At 49.6% G+C, this 20,003-nt stretch overlaps 6 protein-coding genes across 6 annotated transcripts; 3 read left to right on the top strand and 3 right to left on the bottom strand.

Moving 5' to 3' along the window:
• Window positions 1–1,252: 1,252 nt before the first annotated feature.
• FMAN_04589 (uncharacterized protein) lies at window positions 1,253–3,533 on the top strand (the record flags this gene model as incomplete). Its single annotated transcript, XM_041828684.1, has 3 exons — window positions 1,253–2,178; window positions 2,231–2,926; window positions 2,984–3,533. 3 exons carry the CDS (start codon window positions 1,253–1,255, stop codon window positions 3,531–3,533), a joined length of 2,172 nt encoding a protein of 723 aa, XP_041679523.1.
• A 559-nt stretch (window positions 3,534–4,092) lies between these two features.
• On the top strand, window positions 4,093–5,347 carry FMAN_04590 (uncharacterized protein; the record flags this gene model as incomplete). The annotated part of the gene is made up of 2 exons (XM_041828683.1): window positions 4,093–4,844; window positions 4,906–5,347. 2 exons carry the CDS (start codon window positions 4,093–4,095, stop codon window positions 5,345–5,347), a joined length of 1,194 nt encoding a protein of 397 aa, XP_041679522.1.
• A 446-nt stretch (window positions 5,348–5,793) lies between these two features.
• FMAN_04591 (uncharacterized protein) lies at window positions 5,794–7,584 on the bottom strand (the record flags this gene model as incomplete). Its single annotated transcript, XM_041828682.1, has 2 exons — window positions 5,794–7,158; window positions 7,462–7,584. 2 exons carry the CDS (start codon window positions 7,582–7,584, stop codon window positions 5,794–5,796), a joined length of 1,488 nt encoding a protein of 495 aa, XP_041679521.1.
• A 1,108-nt stretch (window positions 7,585–8,692) lies between these two features.
• On the top strand, window positions 8,693–10,138 carry FMAN_04592 (uncharacterized protein; the record flags this gene model as incomplete). The annotated part of the gene is made up of 1 exon (XM_041828681.1): window positions 8,693–10,138. One exon carries the CDS (start codon window positions 8,693–8,695, stop codon window positions 10,136–10,138), a length of 1,446 nt encoding a protein of 481 aa, XP_041679520.1.
• Window positions 10,139–10,371: 233 nt separating this feature from the next.
• Window positions 10,372–11,765, bottom strand: FMAN_04593 (uncharacterized protein; the record flags this gene model as incomplete). The annotated part of the gene is made up of 3 exons (XM_041828680.1): window positions 10,372–11,228; window positions 11,285–11,465; window positions 11,523–11,765. The coding sequence occupies 3 exons, from the start codon at window positions 11,763–11,765 to the stop codon at window positions 10,372–10,374; spliced, it is 1,281 nt and encodes a 426-aa protein (XP_041679519.1).
• Window positions 11,766–12,735: 970 nt separating this feature from the next.
• FMAN_04594 (uncharacterized protein) lies at window positions 12,736–16,108 on the bottom strand (the record flags this gene model as incomplete). Its single annotated transcript, XM_041828679.1, has 12 exons — window positions 12,736–12,770; window positions 12,824–12,929; window positions 12,990–13,074; window positions 13,123–13,227; window positions 13,275–13,502; window positions 13,549–13,992; window positions 14,043–14,270; window positions 14,318–14,421; window positions 14,566–15,006; window positions 15,062–15,244; window positions 15,304–15,572; window positions 15,619–16,108. 12 exons carry the CDS (start codon window positions 16,106–16,108, stop codon window positions 12,736–12,738), a joined length of 2,718 nt encoding a protein of 905 aa, XP_041679518.1.
• Between the last annotated feature and the right edge of the window lie 3,895 nt (window positions 16,109–20,003).

Below are 20,003 nucleotides of genomic sequence, written 5' to 3'. Positions count from 1 at the left end.
TGCCTTTATTTGATCACCAACGATAAACGTGAAAGCAGACAGTCATCGTCGAATACGTGATGCCTAGGCTAGCTTGGCTGGATACATGCCCAGCTAAAAGTAAGGCAACTAATATCAAAACAATAACTCAAAATCAGGACAATGGTAATTGTTTCATACTAAAAGTGCCAAATTTTCTTCAGCCTCTATTCATTCAACCTTTATTGGCCTTATGCAAGTAACCAGAGACCAATACCTCACGTTTGCCTCAATTCTGTTCGGGCTGCCAGTTGTTAACTAACGGATACAAAGTACCCAAGTTGCCTAGGCACCAATCAGCTAATGCACGCCTGGATGTCTCTGCTAACAGACCCAACGTCTTGCAATTCCGAAACACGATCTGAATCACTTTCCCCCTAACTTATGAATCAATAAATGAACACTCGCGACGAAGATGGGCTGCACCTCCACTACCTTACTGTACTTACCTACCTGCCTACCAACCTACTAATGTATTGGATGGTAACCTGGAACTTTTCTCAACCTGCCACCCTACCTTAGCCTATGGAGGTACTTAGCCACTGTAGTTGATTCACGAACCCTCTACAGCTTAGCATCTCGTCTCCCTGAAGGCTTCCCGGGGGCCGTGTACTCCCCACTCGGCTTCCCGTCCGCCCTCCACCTTTCTATTACCTTAGTGATTGGACTAGTCTAAAGCTGTCCCTAACACTGCATCATCTCCCATCCTCTCCTCCTCCTTTTCACCGTCGTACCTAATTAATATTTTGCTTGAATGCGCTTGCGCTTCTCTTTGTTTTCGCCTTCACTGTCAATTTCAGTTTCCCTTTTATTTCGTCTCCTCTGCGTTCTTATTCTTGATTCCTATTCTCGTCCGTCTGCTTTTCTTGCCATATCTTTTAATCTGTAAGTTCCATTTGCTAACCCCCGTCGCCATCTGGCCTAGAACTGGACTCTATGTCCAACTCTCCGCCATCTGTCCGTTCTTCAGCTTCTCCGCCTTACCTCTTATATCGTCTACACGTAGCAAGACTAACTGAAGACTATCCAGCCTCTGCATCTTCTTGTTCTTCTCGCAGAACACCACTTTACAAGCTCGAAACACGGTTCCAGATACCGCTGCGCTTCGCATCAGCTCCACATTAGCTTATAGACCCCTGTTCTGCTATTGTGAGCCTCGATTTGCTCTGAGAAACCTGTCCATAGCTTCGACCCCTTTCTGTTCGAACCGTATTGAATAAAACAAGCCGGCATCATGGTTTCCGACGAGCACTTCGAGATGTGCTTGCCCATCTTGCAGGATGCAACCCTGGAAGACGAGGATAAGACAGATAGACTCGAGGAGCTCTTCCGCAAAGAAACGAGCCTCACCGGCACTTCTCTCGACAACGTAATACTAGATGCTCTTTGGCGGTTTCGTGACGGCGGCGGCACATCAGCGTCACCCCCTCCCATCAGACAGACGATCTTACGACGCCCTTCACCCGCCTCCTGGCGCGGTTCGCCAACTCCCATGTCGGGCTCTCCAAGACTGGCCGTGAGCCCCCTTGCTCCCCCGGGCTTTGTTCCCTCGACCTTTGGCAGGACAATCTCCTCTACGGTTTCTCCCTTTTCTTCGCCTCGAGCATCGCCACGTCTGGCTCTTGCGACACCCGTCATTCCTCATAGTCCAAACTTGAATGCATACGAATTTGCTAGCGACCCGACGCCGGCCACAGAGATTCTAGGTGAATACCAGACGGAAAATGTTGAGTGGCTCGTCAGTGATGATGCCGCTAGCGTGACTTCATCTGTCGGTACTCCGAGTGCTCTCAACGCAGCAGCCCCCGAGTTCTCGTCCATGTCGGCACAGTCAGCCGATATGTCGCCATATGATATGTTGCGTTCCATCCTTGGGCAGACAAAATCCGATGATGAGATTGAAGCCGCTCTTGCGCAGAATGGTTATGATCTCAGCGCAACTATTGTCTCCTTTATGGAAAGCCAAGCAGGTGACAACCAGCCCGGCGGTGTTTCATTGGAAGAACCCAAAAACGTCCTGATTGGGAAATCCGTGGATCGCCCTACTACTCCCCTAGGTCAATCGAAGTCGGGGGTCATTTGCAAGTTCTATATGTCGACTGGTTCGTGCTTGCGCGCCGATTGCCGATTCAGCCATGATCTCAGCAACCACCTTTGCAAGTATGTTTTCGTGCGAGTCTCTCCGTATTGTAAGCTAAAATTTCTCTTGCAGATATTGGGTCATGGGGAATTGCTTGGCAGGGGAGACATGCATCTTCTCGCATGATCCTACCAAACTTATGAATAAGCTCGCCCTTGACGGGGCCAGTACGCCACCATCCAAGCACGGCGGTTTACAGCTTGGAGATCTTAACTCTTTTCCTTCTCTAAGACCTGGAACTCCCGATCATCTAAGTGGTTTCGCTGGCAGCAACAGTTTCCCTGCTGTGGGCATTACGCCACCACCAGGCTTGAAGCATTTCCAGGGAACTTCCAGTCCCCGTGCTCGATCTCGCCCTAGCAGTCGACATCAGACCAGAGAGCCGGATATCTCCGCCCCTGCTCTAGATGACAACGATGCCTTTCCTTCACTTGGTTCTGCATCTATCAAGCAAGGCAAGAAGCATCATGGCAAGCGAGGTGGCCATGGACATTCGCACAAGGAGAATCACGCGCCTAATTCTCTAGCTGATATTGTCAAGATGTCTCCCTCGCCCATCCCTGTCCGTCCCGAACTCAAGAGAGGGCTGGGGCGCAATGGAAGCTCGACAGTTGCACGAAATGGGGAAAACAGCGCTGCAGCTCAGGCCATTCCCAGTCCCAAGCATATCCCGTGGCTGGAGACCGGTGAGCGTGCTAACAAGGCGTATTTGAAGGCTCGCCAGGAGGCCATTAAGCACGGCGGCCTTCGTAATAAGTTTCTTCAAAGGTGTGTGTTCTCGCAGTAAGAATTAGGCGTTTGCCGTGTGCTGACTGGCTGTCACAGTGCTGCGCAAGCATGGAATCGCAATGACGCTAGGGCGGCTAAAGCTCTCAGCCTGCGGGGACAAAGCGAGAACGATCTTATGCGCAAAGCTCATCGCGAGGCTGCAAAAGAACTATACGAGGAACGTAACAAGGGCAACTCCCATGATTTGGAATTGTACGTCGATCTTCACGGTCTTCACCCAGAAGAAGCTGTCGAGTACCTCGAAAAGGTTTTGATGGAAAACGGTAGGGAGTCGCAACCCATTTATGCCATCACCGGCTCTGGACACCACAGTAAGAACGGAAAGGACAAGGTTGGCAGGGCGATCCGGAACTTTCTTAACGAGTGGAGGTACGCTTACCGGGAGTTCTCGGTTCCTGGAGACCGCAATAATATGGGTGGTATTCTGGGAATCGATGCTCGTAGCTGGGACAAGTCTCTCGCCAAGGAGGGCGACTCAGATGGTAAAGAAGAGGTGGACATACTGAGTCAAGGCGTCGAGATTGGCGACGGCAAAGTCAGACTCCTGGTGCGTGATCCGCCCAAGGGGCCCAGCGGCCGTCGATGACAACGCGAGACATAAATAGAAGAAAGCAGTAAAATCAGACTCCGTTCTATAAGCCAATGTGTTGAAAGTTGCATGTGATACCTGTCGATTTAGTCACCACCTTACCTGAGATTGACTTTGATACCTACTTTCTGATATATGTATACAAGCCCATGTATAGGTTTGACAGGATAGGATTAGCGCCATGCTTAGCGGGGCACTTCCGCTCCGGATTCGCTTAGACTAGCAACGTCGTGTAACTTTGGTGCAGCCCCAATGAAACGACGTCGACAGCTCCAGCTCTACATCACCATTAGATCTTCTTCGAGCGATATCGAATGCGAAAACACGACTGTTGTTGACTGGTAAAGCCGGTCCTCTGATCTTATATACCACCAGAAAGTCACCCTGACCCTATCCTCAAGGTCCCCAATCTCACACTATAACCTCATTTCCATCCGCGCGTTCCGAATCTCACCTATATCGAAACCCAATACACAGACATGGCCACATAGCCCCCGTCAGAATTCAACTCCTACTCCTACTCAGTCAATCGAAACCCAAGATCTTTTCATTAAACATGCCTGCGGATTACAACTCAACCGCCCAGGCTCTCGCCCTATCTCCAGACCGTGGCTCCTCTCCCTCGCCAAGCCGTCCTCCCTGGTCTACGACGTCCTCGAGCCGCCGTTTATCGAACCCGCTAATGAATCGTCGCCGCGCGAGCACTAGCTATGCTGGCGGTGGTAAGACGAGCTTTGTGCGCCGCATATGGGGTAGCGTCAATCTGCTTGGTGAGCAGGTTCTGAAGGTGTATCTGCGCCTGTCACCTGTCCAGAGGATTCTTGCCCTCGTAGGCGTTGTCGCAGCGGGCGTGCTTGGCATTCTGGCTATTATCTACTCGCATGTCTTCTTCAAATGGCTTGAGCCAAAGGCCGAGCAGTGGCGCGCTCTTCCAGGAGGTTGGACTCTGGCCTTTCTGCTGGTCTTCGTCACTTCGTTCCCTCCGATTGTTGGATACTCGACCGCGAGCACAATCGCGGGTTTTGTGTATGGGTTTCCCTTAGGCTGGCCCATTGTTGCATCCGGATGTACGGCTGGTGCTCTTTGCGCGTTCCTCGCAAGCAGAACTGTTTTAAGCAGCTATGTTGATCGCATGGTTGGTCGAGATCATCGCTTTGTCGCTCTTGGTCAAGTGTTGCGCCAGGAGGGAATTTGGTATCTTACGGCTATCCGATTCTGTCCACTTCCATTCAGTCTGAGCAATGGCTTCCTCGCCACTATTCCCAGCATTACACCTCTGGCGTTTACCATTTCCACAGCATTGTCAAGGTATGTTCACTAATGACTGGTATTTGCCCGGTCCTGATCGCTGATGTCAATATGATTTTAGCCCCAAACTGCTCGTCCACGTTTTTATCGGCAGTCGTCTTGCTCTGCTAGCTGAGAAGGGCGATAAAATGTCCGCTGGTAGCAAAGCCATTAATTATTTAAGCATGATTTTGGGTGCTGCCGTCGGTCTTATTGTTGGGCTTATCATTTACCGTCGTACTATGGCTCGTGCCGAAGAGCTCGCGCGTCAAGAAGGCCTTGAGCCTACAGATCTATCAGCTGAAGAGGGCGAGGCCGGCTATGCTGACTCTGAAAACACAATGCTCATGGATCCTGAAGATGCAGCCGTGTTAATGTCGGACGATGATATTTCACTGTGGGGTAGAGATGGTACAGACAGCAGATATCACGATGATGATGATGATGATGATGATGATGATGAAGAAGAAGAAGAAGATGATGATGAAGGAAACACCAATAAGAGGAGGGACCGAAGGGTTTGAACTCACATTTTAACGGGAGGCTCGACTCAAATTGGGGATAGCAACGACAAGATTATTCAATACTAAAGTTATGGATATTGGGCACGGCTCGGTTATATTGACTGCACATCTTTACATGGACTAGATGGCGTTTTGGGCATCACTATATGTATTCGGTTGCAATTGGTATCATAGAGGACGATGATGTGTTTGAATCAACTGCTTTTTCAAAACCATCGGAGCCATCGTTGAATACGCTTAAGCCACAATCGAAACATGTACGGAGTAACCAATTGCAACTTGCGGCTGCTACGTCAGCCCGATCAGTATGCGTTGAAATAAAACTTTACAAAGACTTTCGTAATACCATCGCTTGCATCCCATAAAATCGAATTCGCCAACGCCGTCGCTTATGCACTCTCATCCCAATGCTATAACTGAAAAGTGAAACACCACCATTATGGGAATTACTGGTTCCCCCTATATTGGTTCATAAATTGTATAGCCTGATCCATTGGATACCCAATGAAAACAGGCCCAGTGAAGATCATTTGAGGTCCGTCGTTTGTCCCTTTGGTCATATCAGGGTTGATGAAGGCAGGCTGAGGAGGTGACGTATGTTGATGTTGGTATTGGTATTGATGTTGATGTGGAGGGGGTGGAGGGGGTCCGCCCTCCTTATGAGGTGAGGATGAAACCGTGTGTTCTGGTACTTTAGGGGGGGCGTCATGTTTGAATGGTGAGGGCACACCCATGGCAGCCAATTTTGTATGATCAAATGGACATTTGCCTGGCGTCTTCTTTATTGATTCTTGGGCACTGGTTGCAGCTTGTGCGGAAATCGGCATACAGACAGGCGCCGGTGGTGGTGAGAGAGGTTGGTCGTCGCCTTGGCCTGGGAGGTCGTAGACTGGAATAGATATTCCCCAAGGCCGACTGGGCGATTCTCCAACACGTACTTCCTTTAGGGGCCGATCGAAATGACTCTGCCGGTCTCCATCCTCCAGAGTCGGCACCTGTGTATTATCCGGGTCCGAATTTACACTAACAGCTTGTGCCCAGTTCTCAACTCTTTCATTAGATGGCTGGGCCACGTCATTTGGTCGATTCGGATCCTGTTCAGCCTCGGGTAGCATAGGTTGGTGAAGCTGACCCAGCCCTTCAATCATGCTCACTATATCGCCATACTTGGAATCTATCTTCTTGATTTGATCTTCGTCACGTTGGTACCGGCGGAGGCAAACTTCATGGCTTCGGGGGAGTTCATGTTTGTGCGTCTCAACATAGTGGGCGATCTCCTCAGCAGAGTGTTTGTCCATGTAACGAATGGGACACTTGACAGCTGATGAGCCGTTTGTGTTTGTGCGGGCTTGCTGAGAAGTAGATTCTTCGTACATGGCTGCGCAGATAGGGTCCGTCGAATGATGTGGAGTTGTGTCCTGTGCATCTTCGTCGCGGGCCCCAGAGCCGCTAGCCGTGGCAGGCTTGGAGAACGGGCATTGAAGATGGCCCTTCTTTCCTTGGACCGTGAAGTCTTGTTCTAGCGCCGTCGACATGGAAGTGGCTACGTGGGAAGGTTGCGACTCGGTCTCTCTGCTGGAGCCAGTGCCAGTGGTTTTACTCGTTTCGCCCAGCGAGGCAAGCTGATTAGCTACTCGGCGTCCGTCACGGATGACGAGGGCAAGCTGGTGTTGGGAACCGGAGCTGTACGCGCGTGGAAGAGGAACAGGCAATGAATTATCAACAGATGTATACGGAGGTATCTGGAGCTTGGCCAGGGTATCAGCTATTTCTGGCGCGGCTGGAGCATATTTGTCAGCCAGATACTGGAACTGTTTTTGGTTTCGAGTCAGCGATGAGTCCATTGCAGACGATGGAGGAAGAAGATGTTGATAGGTCAGATATCAGAAAAATATGTTATCAATCTCGGCAACAGGGTCATTCATCCTGATGCTCTTGATCTAGAGCTAATGATATTCATCATGCTGACTTGGTAGTGGGGAAGAAGCCGACAGCTCCGGTATCGCCGAAACAATCCCAGGACATCGCGCAGCCAGGATACGTAGACAGGTATTGGGAAAAGCCGGGTTCTAGGCCTGGAACTACTGCGTGGGGTAGAAAATATTTCTTCTTACCTGTTCATGAGCAAAGCGAAGCTTGTGCTCCAAGACGGTCTTTCGATCTGTCAAGGTCTGGACTTCATCAGCAAGGGCGTTGAAAGCATCTGCCAACGTGTGCGCAAGATGAAGATATGCCATGCCCTTGGCTGTGAGTGAGTGCGATAGAGAAAGAGAGGAAGAAGAAGAAAGTTGAAAGGAAGAAGAGGAGATGAAATATTTATTAGATGGGGAAGAAAGAGGAAGAGATTTGCTAGATCCCGACAGGAGTGCTGTTGCCAGAGCAAGACGGCAACAAAGTGGAGAGGTAATGGCACTGATTGGCCTGTTTATATGCAACAGCGGGTACGGTAGGCTAGGTGGCAGCTAAAATTTAGGGTCCTTCCATCCTTCCAGTGGGTGACAGTGTTGTTGCTTCTGGGGAACAGGACGAATTCAGTAATTTACAGCCGAGCCACTTCGGAGCGGAAAGTTCGTGATTCGCAAGAGGGCCGGGACATGACGATGAGGCTCTATTGGCTCCACGTTGAGGTTCTTAGGCCATTTCTACCTACCGACCTTAGAAACCTATACATAATGTGGTCTGACGCACCATGTGCTGGCAGTAGGTGCTTCCTTGTCTGGGTACATAGCGCGAAGCCTGGTCCCTCTAGAGCGGATTATGGAGTGGAGGTGAAGAACAGACCGAGACAATGCTAATACATAGGTAGGTACCTAGGATCAGAAGCCAAAACTACCTACCTACCCTGTAGATGTTTTTGACCGCTGTGATAAATTCCTCAAGTCAGGTAACAATAGACAAACTAACTAGATTATCTGGGCGACCGGGTCTTATTGTCTCTGTTATTATCCTAACAATCTTATTAGTTGATTAACTACGATACCTCAGAGGTTATATGTACGTGTTGGATTTGAGCATAATACCGGTAATCACCAACCATGAAAAGTCCACAAAATGATGCACATATTCTGCTTTCTGAACATGGACACAGCTGGAAAACTCTATGACATAGTAAACGAAACTTGGACTTATCTACAGAATATAACAATAGGGCTAAGCCAATATAAGCAGTGCTATCTGTAGAAAGAGTCTAAGTTATGCTTTATTTAAGACTGCCTATCGATTCACCTACCTACCAGAGTAGGTAAGAGGTAGGTAGGTGGTTTGGCATTCAACATCTTACCCGCCGACCCCGCCATCACTAAAACACCATCACTATCACCCCCTGCTATTGTAACACGAGTCACCATGTCTACGCCTGATAGCTTGTCCATCCCCCAAGCCGAACTGGTCAGCAGGAAATCTCACGTGCTGCCTGGGCAATTATGTGTTACGGAGCTCTTCTTCAAGGTACCCCTCGACTACACGGACATCCAGGGCCCTTCCATCACACTATTCGCTCGTGCTGTCAAGAAACACGATGTTCCCATATTCCCACCCGATGATGAGGAGTCAGAGAACAGCCCAAAAGACGAATTTGGCGAGCCTCCAAAACCATATATGGTCTATCTTGAGGGAGGACCGGGCTTTGGCAACCGTGAACCGCAGGACCATCCCCTCACCCGCCACGCTCTTGCAAAGGGATACCAGCTTCTCTTACTTGACCATCGCGGCGTTGGCATGAGTACACCAGTTGGTGCTGATATGCTAAGCCTTGTATCTGGAGACGTTGAAGGGCGTACTCGGTACCTCGGCCTCATGCGCCAGGACAACACAGTCCGGGACTGCGAAGCTGTAAGGAAGTATCTTACCGCCTCATGGCCCGCTGCCAAACAACCATGGTCCATCTTTGGCCAGTCGTACGGAGGCTTCATCTCACTATCCTATTTGTCCATGCACCCAGAAGGTCTTCGGGAAGTCTTTCTCACTGGTGGTCTAGCCCCTGTGGGTAAGAAGCCTGACCAAGTATATGAAGCAACATTCCAACGGGTCATACAGCGCAACGAGCAGTATTACGAAAAATTCCCAGAGGACGTCGAAAACGTCCGTCAAGTGGCCAAGTTCATAGAGAGTAAAGGTGGCAGTATTCCATTGCCATCTGGCGGTGTCCTCACCGTTCCTCGTCTCCTGACCATAGGCATTTCCTTTGGAAGCCATGGTGGCTTCGACCAGGTTCACTCTACGATCCTGACTTTAAAAGCATCCCTCGATCAGTTTGGGTTTTTCAACAGAGCATCCCTATTACCACTTGAGGGCTGGAACCCATTTGATACCAACATCATATACGCCATCCTTCATGAGGCCATATATTGCGACGGCCCTGGTTTAGCTTCCGCCTGGTCAGCGAATCGCGTTGGAAAAGAACTCAAGCCGTTCTCCTGGCTGGATGACAACTACTCAACGGAATCTACCAGCGGATGCCTCTACTTCTCTGGAGAAATGATTTTCCCATTTCACTTCGAAACTTACCCAGAGCTCCAAATACTTCGCCAAGAGGCTGAGTTATTGGCCAGCCGTGATAACTGGCCCGCTCTTTACGACCAGGAGAGGCTTCAAAAGAATAAAGTTCCTGTATATGCCGCCTCGTTCGTTGAGGATATGTACGTCGACTATGAATTTGCAAGAGACACAGCCAAGCTTGTCAAGGGTACAAAGACGTTTGAGACGAACGTCATGTATCACTCGGCATTGAGAGCGAAATCGGACGAGGTGTTGCAGCAATTGTTTAGCCTGAGAGACGATGTCATTGACTAGAATTGGATGTCTTGCAAGACTGGCATACCTGCAGAAGTTAAAGCCGCCAAGAAGAATAACTTTACGCAAAAGATGAGATAGATATGAGAGCTGGTACCTACTTTATTCAAGTAAAAAAACAAAAAAATCCCAGTGGCTGGCCATACTCATAGTGTACTGAACCGGCCTCAAGTGTGTAGACGCAACAGCAAAGAACAACGACCGCAAACCGCATCGAGTTTTATAACTAATGACTAGTGATAGGCTCGTGTTCGCGCAGGTGCACGACCCAAGTTCTGCCACTCGTCTTCATAAGCAGTAGTATGAACATGCTCCATCGATGGCAAATCCGCCGCTGGCTGCGAATGCCTCATGACTGTCTCTCGTAGAATAGTAGCAGCGAGCTCTGGGTTGCTCACCAAGAACTCACTTGTCTCTACAGGCGCGCGCTTCCAGAGAAGTGGCTGAAGGAACCCAACGCGTGCCATGACCATCTTGAGCAAGTCATCGACTTCTGGCACGCTGTGATAAAGTTTTCTGCAAAGATGCATCATCTTTGGTTGTGCAGCATCCCAGCCTGCTGTCTCGAGCATATCAACACACGACCGCATCACTGCCTTTCGAAAGTCGTCCATAATATAACGTGTCGCGCAAATATAAACGTCGAGGTTGAGCTCATACGCCAGGAACCAGGTCCGAAGATCCTCTCCCGTGATACGCTCCGGTTGGCTCTGCTGAGGAGGCATCGGAATGCTGACAGGAGGAGGGAAAACACCTGGAGGATGGATCCCTCTTCTAGGAGCCCCTCGACCATAAGGCACAGGCACAGGAGGATTGCCTTCGCGGGATCGCTGAGCCCCGCACTGCCAGCACCTCGAAAAGTCACGCCGAGCGAGGCATCGAGGACACGAGCAACCCGGTCGATGATGTCCCGGATGCTTCTCCTGGGTTTCTTCCGCCTCAGCATGTCTCGTTTGTCGAGCCCGACGCCGGCGTCTCCATGAGGCACCCGAGCTCTCAGAACTGCTACTGCTACTTGACGAGCTCGAGTCAGAAGCCTCTGCTGGCTCTGGGTCAACTTCAATACCCTTTCCCTTGTCGACTTCTGGTTCTACTGGCATATCAGTACTCGTGGGTCAGGACTAGGCTGTAAGCTGGTTGATTCACCTAGAACGCTCGCTGCTGGCTTGATAGGTTCATAGCAACCCTCGTATAGAAATGCAACAAGAAAATGAAAAATAGCCGGATCCTCCTCTGGCAGATCAATGAATTGCTCACTTGCTTCTCTGAAATTTCCGCATAAGGCTTTTTGGAACCACTCTGCCTGGACAAGTATGTCTTTGTGAACCTGGAACCCTGTTAGTTCAACTGGCCTCCATGTCAATAGATCGCTACCTTCACATACGTAGAAGGTTTGCATGTTGTTCAAAGGACCAACTCGTATTGGTACAGGCGCAGAGCAATATCGGCCGTCTGCTGAACTGACCCAGAGATCTTCTGTTGTGCTAGGGAGATGTTCTTCTTTCTCCTCCTCGTAGACTCTGTCTATCACCATAACCTGAGGCTGAGGAACGCCCATAGCATCGGCCAAGGTGTGCACTGTGACGGTTGAGCCTGCAATCTCTGCATTTCCCGCATCATCCGCCATAACAAAGCTACCAAGTACTGATCCAGTTCAGACCAGTATTTCTCTAGTCAAGGGATGGCGCGAGGGCGCGTGAAAAGCGTAAAATGAGGCTTTCAGAACGTTCTATCTCCCGAAACACCATGGAAAATAGGACTAGAAATAGACATAGGTAGCCCATCAACCACACACACAGGGCACACACACTCACACCATCTTGGCGTCCGGTCTAAGCCTAGAAACAGCCAACAACATGTCAAGCATGTGGATGGTAGACGGCGACCAATTGAGTGCCACAGCCGCCCAACCTTCTGGCTGTATTCTGGCGCAGAATAAGCAGGGCGCAGACGAAGTGCAGCGTTACAAGCGCTTGGTTGGCATAAGACAATGCTTGGTCACCAAGAGACCAATCGCTGATAGGCAAGGTCTTCATCGAGTTTCCGAACATTCTCAGCAAACAGGCCACCGGAAAATGATCAATCACGCCTCCTGCACGAACAAGGGACAGCTCCCCATTCATTTCCTCTAATGCAACATTTTCTCAATTCTTTGCTCAATTCCCTGTGAGAGGCGGCGGCAAGCCGGCTGGTCTAAACAGGGGTAAGTTCGTCCATTTCTTACCTGGGATCTATGCCTCCGCTCCCACGCGTATTATCGACGCGCGTCTGCGAACGACAAATGCATCATGAATCGATCTCAATCCGGAGGGTGATTCAACTCACCACCCTTACAGTTGGTGTTCGTGATCAATGTTTTGCTAGTACACACGCCGACTCGCGAGGCACATGCCTCCCTCAGGCGTGCACTCCTAGGCCACTCGATACGCTTGATGCAGCCATCTATCACACGCCTGCATTCACATCTAAAGTTCGACTTTTTGTTTTTTTTTGTTTTTGCAGCCCTAGGCCTGCACTCACCAGAATGAAAGCCTTGGTAAGATCCTGCAATGCGGGTCACCCCTGCTATTGCCTACTGATGCAGTTTCTGGACGCGGCTACTCCTCCTCAATCTCTGCCTGCATTTGGAGTTCTTCGGGAACCATATTAGGCTTGTCAGGTGAAACAAAGGTCAGGATAACTCACTCCAAATCTTGCTTGCAGCATCTGATATGACTTTGGCCTTGACAAGAAGTTTCTCTTCGTATTTCTCATTGTCTTTACCCTTTAAACGGATCTTGTTTGGTTGAGCCTGCGCATAAAATCAGCGTTACCCATGTATGCATTTTCAATAACAGATCGGAACACCGACCTGCATCAATATAGGAAGTAGCTCTGTAGGATCTGCATTCGCGATCGTTGCCACGGTACGAAAACCGTTATCCCAAAATACCCGCCTGTGATATTTAAGCAACACTGCATTCTGCTGAGAGCAATTCACTCACGCTGTTCGGCTCTTGATAAAGGGAATCTTTGCCAAGGCCAATAGGTCAGCTCTCGCACCAGCCACGAGCCTGTCTGAAAAGTGTTCAAGAGCTGCGGCCAATACTCTGGATTACGGTTAGCTATGTGATGGAAAAAGTTGTCATGAACATACCCCCAGCTCATCTGTTCACAGAACTTGATCATTCCTGCAGCGAAGCCTTGACAAGTCTGCGAAAGATTCTGAACCATTCCACGAGGCACGTCGTATTTGCGTGCCACTATGTGTATAGGGATCTCGTTACACAGATCCCGCAGTTGGAGAGCGAGATAAAAGCGTCGATGTACTCGAGCAACCTGCTTCTCCTCTGGCGTCGTCTCACGGAGCGTGGCACCTTGAGCACTACTTGGCTGTCAGTGAGTACCCCGTGGCCGTGAACACAACCTACAGCTTGAGTATTGTGGTAGGTTTGATGCCCAGAAGCCTCAGTACCCGTAAACCACTCTCGTCCAGACCCTCCATTTCATTCCGAAAGACCTGCCAGTTCACTATAACCCCGAATTCTTGAACAGGTGTGAAAGTGTATAAGACGTGCATCTCACCATCCATGACAAAGGCTTGGAGCGCCCGACTGAGTTCGCTATGGACAAATACACCATCGTCGGGATCGATAGCTGATGCCACGATTGCTCTACCTAGCTGTGTCGCCGTGAACATGGACAAGGAATCGGAGGTTACAAAACCCATTGATTCTATCTCTTCCAAGCTCGAGGTGATACAATCATTGACAAACTTGGCGCTATGAGTATGACTCAACAGAGACTTCGAGAAGTAGTCCTCAATGGACTCATGACTCGTAGCTAAGCGTATGGATATGACTTCTAACAGTGCACTGAAATATATTAGCTGGCAATCATTCATGCTTTCATAGGAAAGACGCACCGTTGGATACGTCGATTCTCAGTGTTAAGACAACTGGCGACGGGTGGCAGCTCCGCATTCATGAGGTCTACAACTTGCTCGAGGTCATTTTCGCGGCAGCAGAGATAGGTTTCACCGATAGATGCTTTCCCCTGTCGTCCAGCTCGCCCTCGCATTTGCCTCAGCATCGATGGTCCAACAAATTCGCGCCCCATTCGACAGTTGTGTAGAATCACCCGTCTTGCTGGCCTGCAAAAGTAAATAAAGTGTTTAACAATCGAAACAGCGACTCTTACAGGTTGATACCAGCAGCCAGACTGCAGGTCGCCACGCACACCAATAGTGTTCCAGAATCGTAAGCTGCCGCTATGAGATCTCTCTCTTCAGTCGTTAAGCCAGCCTATATAGTCAGAAATGTTCGTGAGCTTTAGCCGGCTAAAACGACTTACATCTAAACCCATTAGGAACACATGCTCGATTTTGCAAAACGGACGTTTCACTTACGATGAAATGCAACGCCATAAAGGACCGTCTCTTCCAATACCGGATCAACCCCAGTGTTAAGACTGCGAAGCTCTCCCAGCAAGTCCATCCTTCTGTCAACAACGTCAGCCTTGAGCTCATGTGGCTGGGGCATAGCCCGACTAATCCATCGTGCGTCAGACTCGCACATGCCACGACTCCCGGCAAAGACGAGGGCACCGAAACCAGCAACGGCGGTCTCGTGAGCAAGTGTGACCACTGCATTTAATACTGGGTCGCGAAGCTCCTTGTGGGTGGATGGCTCTATTCGCCGGATGGGTCTCATCTGTGCCTGTGCCTGTGTAGACCGACTGTTCAGCTGCGCAGCTTTTTTGATGAGACTGCTTGTAGAACCTGCGGGATAAATGTTGCCGTCATACACGAGATGTTCCTCGATAGGAACCGGTCGATACCGAGTTTCGTAACAATGCCCTTCGAGCCATCGAGCCATCATGTCCATGTTCTACTAGCAAATTAGTCGACTCAAAATGCACCACGAAGTCGACCGACTAACGTACCGGAAGAGTGGCACTCATGCCCACGATTTGTACACGCTGCTCCAAGCTGAGCAGTTTGGTCGCCACGAGTTCTAACAAATAGCCTCGATGATCATCATCAACCATGTGTAACTCATCAAGCACAACCGCGCGGAGCTTGGAGATCGAACAGTCATCAATAGCCGTATTCACGAGTGCGTTTGCCTTGGAGTGTCAATAATTTACTTGCTTAGCAGAGTGGGATCACGGTACTAGACACCGACCTTCTCCAATGTGCACACGCCAATATCAAAATCAGCCCAAGTTGCTCTAACTTTTCCACCCCCCAAAAAACCAATGACACGGACTGTGTTTTCATCAGCTCGTCTACGCCAGATGCGTTTGTCGTCATCAACCGTTGTTTCAGAGGCGAAGCGTAAGCCTTGTACCACACTACGAAGCCAACGAACTTTCTCTTGAACCAAAGCAACATATGGTAACACAAGGAGGGCCTTTGTTCCCTTTTTTTCCAGAATTCTTCTGAGCATGAGCACTACAAGTGTTAGCTAAGATCCACACACTACCGTCATTCATCTCACCGTCAGCCACAAGAGATTTGCCACCGCCAGTTGGTGCACAATATACAAGGTTCTTTTCTCCTGTCAGAAGCCCAGGGCCTTTGAGGCAAGCTTTTTGCCATGGGTATATTTGGTTTATGCCAAGTGAAGCAAAATTATCAACCAGCTGTTGAGGGAGACCATATGTGGAATGGCTTAATTCGAGTTCAGGATCACAAGACGACGTCGGAGTCGCAGCAATAGCCCTCCGTTGAGAATACTCAGACGGCCCGACTCGCTCATCCAGACGAACAATGCGACTCGCAGAAATTCGAGGAGGGACAGAAGGGAGACTGACGGCTCGCTGAAACTGAACAGTCGCTCGAGAGGTGGAAGTTCTGAAGTGGTGTTCTTCTCCAACTGTTGATAGACTTCTTTTATGTCCAGCAACAGAAGTGGTAGCGAATGTAGTCTTTTGTTCATTTGTAGCTTCGACACTGGTTGTGTGCAGTAACCCTCGCATGCTCTTCATGATGGGTATCAAAAACGACAAAGAAAATAAGACGAAACAAGACGAGAGCGAAACTCACAAGAGCCACCAAGTCCAACAATCCTTTTTGACTGGTCCTCAGGAAATGTGACGTGACACGCGTTGAGACAACGCGTCCGGAAAGACCTTGAAACGCCAAGTCACGTGGTCAAACAGCAGACCAGACGTGGGGTGTCAGGCACGACGGGCAGCAGCCGATGCAGGGCTTTTGGTGGTGCCCCGCGGCACGATGGAGGGCTTTCATTGGGTGGATGCGATCGATTGACGCTAAGAAGTTGATGAACCCTGCACTGTTCTTCAGGGCAGTGACCGCCAACGGCAGGTGGCATAAACATGCCCCTGTCGGGTCTGCCTCTCGCCTCTCGCCCTCCTTCCACCCATCATCCACAAACTGACCTATCCCGTACGACCAACCAATCTTCCTGCTATGGAACCTACTACCTAAGGCAGCTAGTGCCCCTGCTTGCTAGGAGTCTGGCCTTTAAATTGTTTCCACCCAATAACTTGGCCATCCTCAACACTTATGTCATTTCCCTCTCTCAGCGTAACCTCGGGGCTTTCATCCCTTGTTCTTCATTATTAAGATGTCTCTGCCTCAACTCTGTAGCACTATGGGAATAGACTCAGGCTGCCTGCACATGCTGCACACAGATAATCCATTCATTGCCTGCCTACGAGGTACCTTGCATCCATGGCGCCACTCCCTTCTTGGGCCGACCGCATGTGTACCCTGACAGCCAACGAGATCTTATATTGAATCGATGTACTTCCAAAGAAAAAGATCTCCCATGTCCGGAGATGGATGGATGGATGGTCTCAGATTCATTCTTATGATTTTTGGTTAGCGTTCCTCCGTGGTTAATCACAATATTGCAATGCGTCGTCTGGATTGAGTCTCAAGCGTTGTTGTGAGCTTTCCCCTGTGGCTGGGTTGTGTATTGCCCCACGACCTTTTAACAACCTAGGTGGTTCAACTGACCGGTACGTTTTTTTCCCCTTTGCGGGAGGGGCAGTCACTTTTGAGGGGTGTGCTTTTTCGATCCATCCAAGGAATCTTGATTCGACGACCATTTGACAACACCGTGCAGCATTGCCCTCTGCAGCTAGGATCTTGGCTGCCTACACTAATAAATCAACTCTATGTCATCTCTACCTTTTCTTGTGCCGAATCTGCAACGGAGACGGGTTTCAACGTACAGAAGTGCACTTTGTCTCTTGACGTCTTTAATCCACAGGTCGGCTGTCTACTGCAGGATGTGATTCCGACCAGCCCTTCAACGAGACATGGTTGTCGTTTCAAATTGCCATAGCTGTGATTCATAGGTAACGACAAATTGTGCGAAACGCGACAGGACTTGGACTACATAGAAGCATCCAATGATTGTACTGATGCAAATCGCCATTTTCTCAAATGCATTCTCCATCGACTTGCGAGAGCCTCATTTAGCTATATTCATAGTAGTATATCTCATTTGTGGCAATTCGGTGAAACAAGGAGCCACCTGTCAGGAGGATCAAGCAGTCGCTGGCATGCGCAATGAAGACAAAACTCGACACACTACTAAGGTATGTGGTTAGTAACTGAAAGTCCAGAGTAGCCAGGCCTACTTGGCATATCCGCTAATGGTATTAGCACCTGGTAAATTTTAGCAATAAGGGAGTTGAGACAAGCATACCTTGAACCTACCTAGGCATGCCTGCACCGGTACTATAAAAAGTCGATGAAAGGCTCCTGGTCAGGATTGGCAGATGCCCGTATCGTACCTACCTAGGCCAAAGAATACCACCTACCATCCCATCATCAAATCGTCAACCTAATCTGAAGAAGACAGACCGAGCAGGGCCTCGCTTGCTCAAAGGGAAATACAAAACACCCACTACTCAACTACCTATCTACCTGCCTCGTAGGTAACGTACAGTACAGTACCTACCAGGTAAGGTACCTTACTCAGGTAGAAGACTCATGCAGTACGTACCGCTGCAGGGCATGGACAATCTCCAAGGTAAGCCTGGGTAACCTCCAAATCATTCAATCCATCCAACCAGAGCCCTGGCCACGTTGGTGGAGCTGGCTTCACTACGCCAGCTCAATCTTAGCCCTATTACCAACTCCCTTCCGTCAGCTCCCACGAGGATCTCAACATCTTCACCACACACTCGATTTTCCCCCTCGCGCTTAACGGTTGAGGCTACGCCTAGCCAGGTTTGGCGATGGAAGAAATTCCTAGTGATTTGGGCTCTTTACTTAAGGACCAGTTTGCATAGATTCTGCGTAGATTCAGCTATGCTAGCCATCATTGGCTACCTAATCAGATAGGCTATTAGGCATGATGGTGCGTCAGACTGGAAATCATCGTCGAGATACTATGGCCGCAGAGAGGAAAGAGATATGAGCTGGTTCACCCTCATCTGGCATGGTTAGTGGTTATGCAAGCCAAGGTATCCATAGGTACGCTGAGATGAGTACTGTGGTCGATTCTTTGTTGAAACCCTGTTCTGTTTTCAAAAGCATCGAAAGAGATGCGGGATGCGGTAGTCAATGCCTGTGATGGGGCTTATTAGAATGTCCGACGATAGAAATTTCAGCGGAGGGAGGTAAATGAACATGCATGTCACTCTATACTGGTGATAGTCTATACGTACGCTAGACGCATGCCATTTGGGAGAGCCCATACCCAGAGAGCGACACAAAAGCCACAGTTTAGAAGATACGACCCAACTGAGTTAATTTAAGGCTCTCATCGTAATATCTGGAGGCTTTCTCGGGCAGAAGCCCGGAGCGTTAACAACTGCAGACAATTCTTTGTCAACTAGGGAGTACCACGTATTTGTTCGATTGAGTCGAGGGAGGGCGTGCGAGGGTGTGGGAGATGCAACGGAAAATGTGGATGACTTGGCGCCCAGGCTCCATGCTGCATGCTCTGAGTTCAAGTTCACTCAGAACCACATTCTTCTTGAAAACATAGTCTCCAATGGCCCCGTTATCAGCAGAACGTAATTCTCTTTCCAGGCCCGTGGCGGGGCTTGCGGCGATAGTTTCTAGGGCAGTTTGGCTTTTCAATAAGAACGTCGACATGACAAACTGGGCTGGGCAAATTTGTTAATGGCAGTGAAGGACCAAAAAAGTTGCCGAGTCTAATCAAGGAAGAGGCATCCAGACAGAGAGATACCGCTGGCCAGATAGGAACCGGAAAAGAACATCTTTTTGTCTTTGACAATAGGTGGAATTGAATTACATGGATGAATGGCGGAAACTAAGGCCTGGTGATATTAAGGCTACTTAGATAGGTGGACTCCATCATTCGAGAAGGTTATGTATCATGTTGACGGGCGCACGCCTCTATCTTTTCTCTATGCTGCTTACATGGCCTATAAGTGTTTTGGATCGTGACAATGCAGACCGTGGCATTGTATGTGTGATCGACTTGGTATGAACATTCGTATTTCCTCAAAGTGATCGGTTCAGCCTGGCCAACACCAATCCCGGCTTCCTTGGCCTTGTTAGCAGGCAGTCAGGCCCTAGGATCTTCCCACCAAAAGCCGGTCTGATGCCTCGACCGCAACAGTCGCAACCAAGTCCAATCTGTAGTCACCGGCTTTGCAGTGGTTCTCCCCCCGGCATGGCCTGCTCTCTGTTGTGGGAGGACCCGTGGACCCATGGGCACGCCTCAGAGTTGGGTTGAGATCCGTCGGCTCGTCAGTGCTGCGAGACCTAGATGGGCCCCGTGGAGACTAGAGAGTAACACTGATGACTAGGGTGCGACATGTAGAAGTGTTGTTTATCTCTATCGTACTGGGGACAGAACCTGAGTTTCAGTGTCTGTGAATCAGCCGCCACCTGATTAGTGGCTACTTATCCGCTACAAGATTGGCCTAT

Source organism: Fusarium mangiferae (assembly GCF_900044065.1).
Source record: "Fusarium mangiferae strain MRC7560 genome assembly, contig: FMAN_scaffold003, whole genome shotgun sequence".
Taxonomy (NCBI): Eukaryota; Fungi; Ascomycota; class Sordariomycetes; order Hypocreales; family Nectriaceae; genus Fusarium; species Fusarium mangiferae.
This window is presented reverse-complemented; position numbering and strand designations above follow the sequence as displayed.